The sequence below is a fragment of the Elephas maximus genome, chromosome 19, assembly GCF_024166365.1.
Source record: "Elephas maximus indicus isolate mEleMax1 chromosome 19, mEleMax1 primary haplotype, whole genome shotgun sequence".
Classification (NCBI taxonomy): Eukaryota; Metazoa; Chordata; class Mammalia; order Proboscidea; family Elephantidae; genus Elephas; species Elephas maximus.
The window spans coordinates 36,289,864-36,293,000 of NC_064837.1; the positions used below are offsets into that span (position 1 = coordinate 36,289,864).

Genomic DNA, 3,137 nt, shown 5'->3' on the forward strand with positions numbered 1-3,137 from the left:
CCCTGCCTCACGGAGCTCACTGCGCTATCGGTGACCTGGGACAGGGTCCTAAGTTACAAAACGAGGCAGAATGCAGTGTGTCAAGAGAGGTTTAAAGGAAGGACTGTGTAGATCTTAGAACATGAGAGACCTCAGAGAAGCGCTTCCCCAACGTCTCATGTGACAGCAGAGGAGAAAAGCTCAGAGAGGGGGGTTACTGACCTGGAGTCAATAACAGCACCGGAAGATGAAACCCGTAGGCTGGGAGACAGTCAAAATATACAGAGGCTGCGGCAGTGGACTTGAACATACTAAGGATCTTGAAGATGGCATAGGAGTGTTCTGTTGTGCCAACCTGATGACATCTAACAACAACACTGTCTAGATAAGGAAACTGAGGCTCGGGGAAGTGAGGTAATCTGTCTAAGATACACAGCTTGTAGGCAGTGGAGCTGGAATTCCAACCCAGGTGGTCTGATGCTAGAGTGCTCAGATATGGTAGATTCAATAGGACTTAGAGCCACGTTGATGTGGAAGGTCTAAGTCGATCCCAGGTTGCTGCCCTGTAATGGTGTCATTAACCTGTCAGGGTGACATCAGAACAGGAAGTAGTGTGGGTGAAAAGACAACCAGTTCAGTATTGGGTGGATTAAATTTGAGGGGTATTGTTGAGGACACATTTAGATTTGCAACCCAGGGAGAGGTCTGGGTCAGAGATTGAGATATACAAGGTAGAGATTTGTTCTTGGCTAATCCAAACACAGGTTAGCTAGAAACCTCTTCCTTTGTTATAAAACCTATTGCTGTTGAGTCAGTTCTGACACGTGGGACAACCCCATGTGTTTCAGAGTAGGGTTTTCAATGGCTGTGATCTAATGGAAGTAGACTTCCAGGCCTTTATTCTGCAGTGCCTCTGGGTGGATGATTAGAACCAACAACATTTATTAAAAAAATTTTTTTTTTAGTTACTAAAAAAAAAAAATTTACTAGCCGAGTGCAAATTGTTTGTGTCACCCAGTGACCTTCCTTTGTTATAGGCATCAAGTAAAAGGTGAGAAATTTACCCTTCATGCATTTTTCCTCATCTCTGTCAACATTTAGACATGTTCGGGGCAGGGGGGCAAGGAGTGAGGGAACACTTTTGCTCACACTTGTTCCCCAGCCTGATGCATCATGAGAGCTCAGTAAATACTTATTGAATAGATGAATGAGTGACCCGTTTTTACCCTGTGCGTCCTGAGTCAGCCACTGCTGTGGACCATACATCAAAACGTAAGTACATTTCTCATACCTGCTAAGATTATCTAGTATTCTGACATCATTGTAGAAGTATGGACTTGGAGTCAGAAATGACTGTTTTAACACTTGAGAGCTAGAAGTAAGATTACAGTGTCCTTGTTTTACCAGCGAGGAATGGAAGCCCAGTGACATTTCTAAGACCACCCAGGCCACTTGGTGCTGTGGGAGACCACCCAGTCTTGGTAGCCAGTGAGCCTGGCCTGGCCTGCCTTGCTCTGGCCAGTTTACTTCCCTGCTCTGGGCCTGGGTTTTTCCCTCAGGCTAAAGGAGCGATTGAGTTTCTAGCTCTAGAAGGGTGATAAGATGAGAATCCACAGCTCAGAAGGGACACAGGCCTAGGGAACCAGCCAAGAAAGCTGGAATATGCAAATGAATGGATTGTGGCCTTCCTCCCGGTTGGCTAAACGGGCCCTGTTGTCACAATGCATAGGTTCCCTCCACTGCATATCACGGTGTCTCCAGCCAAAACAATTCACTGACCTGCTGGGTCTCTTGGCTCCCTGCTCTTTGTCCAACTGGGAAGAGACCATGGAGACACTCTACCAGGCAGGGTCCATTCTCATGAAAGTGAATACCTTACAAGGAAAGAAAATGGTGGAGAGTGGCCTCCAGTCTGGAGATTTTTCTCTGCCCCAGTCATGGCCTTCCTGCATCCCACCATCACCTGACTTGGAGATCCTGCAGCAGAAGGTGGCTGGGGTGCAACGGGAGCTGGAGGACTTTAAGAAGGAGGCGCTGCAGGCCATTCATTACTTGGAAGATGTCTTCTGCGAGATGAACGGGGTCCTGGCGCAGCAGGAGGAGCAGGCGGCCCGCGTGAAGCAGCGGCTGCGTGAGGAGGAGGACCGGGGCATCGTGCGCAACAAAGTTCTCACCTTCCTGCTGCCGCGCGAGAAGCAGCTCCGCCAGCACTGCCAGCGGCTGGAGTACCTGCTTCTGCGCCAGAGCCGTGAGGCGCTAGGGGCCCCCAAGAAGACCCAGGCCAGCTGAAGCTCTTGGGCTGCACCAGCCGAGTGCTCAGGGCCAGATATTTTTAAATGGAAAGACAAGCCCAAGCCCCCCACTTGAGTGCTCCCCTTTCCCCATTTCCATTGCCCTGCTTCTACATAAATAACACCTGGTTGAGAGACCAAAAGACCCAGTATGTTCTTTTATCCGGAGTCCTCAAGGCAGGAGGCATCCTAATACCAAGACTTCCTGACACCTGAAACTTGTCCCTTTTTTTTTTTTTTGGTTTTTTGTGTAATGACAATGTTGCTCAAATGTATGACATGTTTTGTTTTTGTTTTAATGTTTTTAAACCCATCGTATTGAACAGAATTGACCTTTTAATGACTCGGGCTCTCAGGACGTCACTTAAGCATGAGCTACTGAGGTGGGTTAAGTGGTTTGTCCAGGCACTGGATGGTCCCAGGTTGCTGTACTCTCGTAGTTCTTATTCTTGCTTTATTTGGCTTTTCTGTGTGCTGCTAGTTGTTGTATCTCGCTCTTCTTTGCTGCCTTCCCCCACCTCCACTTCTTCTCCACTTTGTCTGTAGACAGGAAAACCAGATTGATGGAGCTCATTAAGACTCTGATGAGTGGAGTTAGCTGAGCTTTAGGGCACTGATGATGTGACACCCATATGGTGGGACTATAAAGTAGTGAAACAGATTTTCCTGTTTGACCCATGAACGGTGGCCTCTGATTAGATGATTTACCAACATCACCTCATCTACTGTCACAGGCACCTTCACAGGTAAGTGTTGTCTCCCCATTGTACACGGGGAAAAGGACTTCAGGAAGGGTAAGTCCTTTACCCAGGGCCTCCATACTATGAAGTGGCAGGCCCACAGCTCAAGTCCGTCACTGGCTCCTGA

At 48.2% G+C, this 3,137-nt stretch overlaps 1 protein-coding gene across 1 annotated transcript; it reads left to right on the forward strand.

Annotated features, from left to right (window-relative positions):
* Positions 1-1,806: 1,806 nt before the first annotated feature.
* CCDC182 (coiled-coil domain containing 182) lies at positions 1,807-2,268 on the forward strand. Its single transcript, XM_049861337.1, has one exon. It carries the CDS (start codon positions 1,807-1,809, stop codon positions 2,266-2,268), a length of 462 nt encoding a protein of 153 aa, XP_049717294.1.
* The last annotated feature ends 869 nt before the right edge of the window (positions 2,269-3,137 follow it).

Coding starts and splice junctions, on each gene's coding strand:
- CCDC182 (XM_049861337.1), top strand. CDS start 1,807: ATGGAGACACTCTACCAGGCAGGGTCCATTCTCATGAAAGTGAATACC.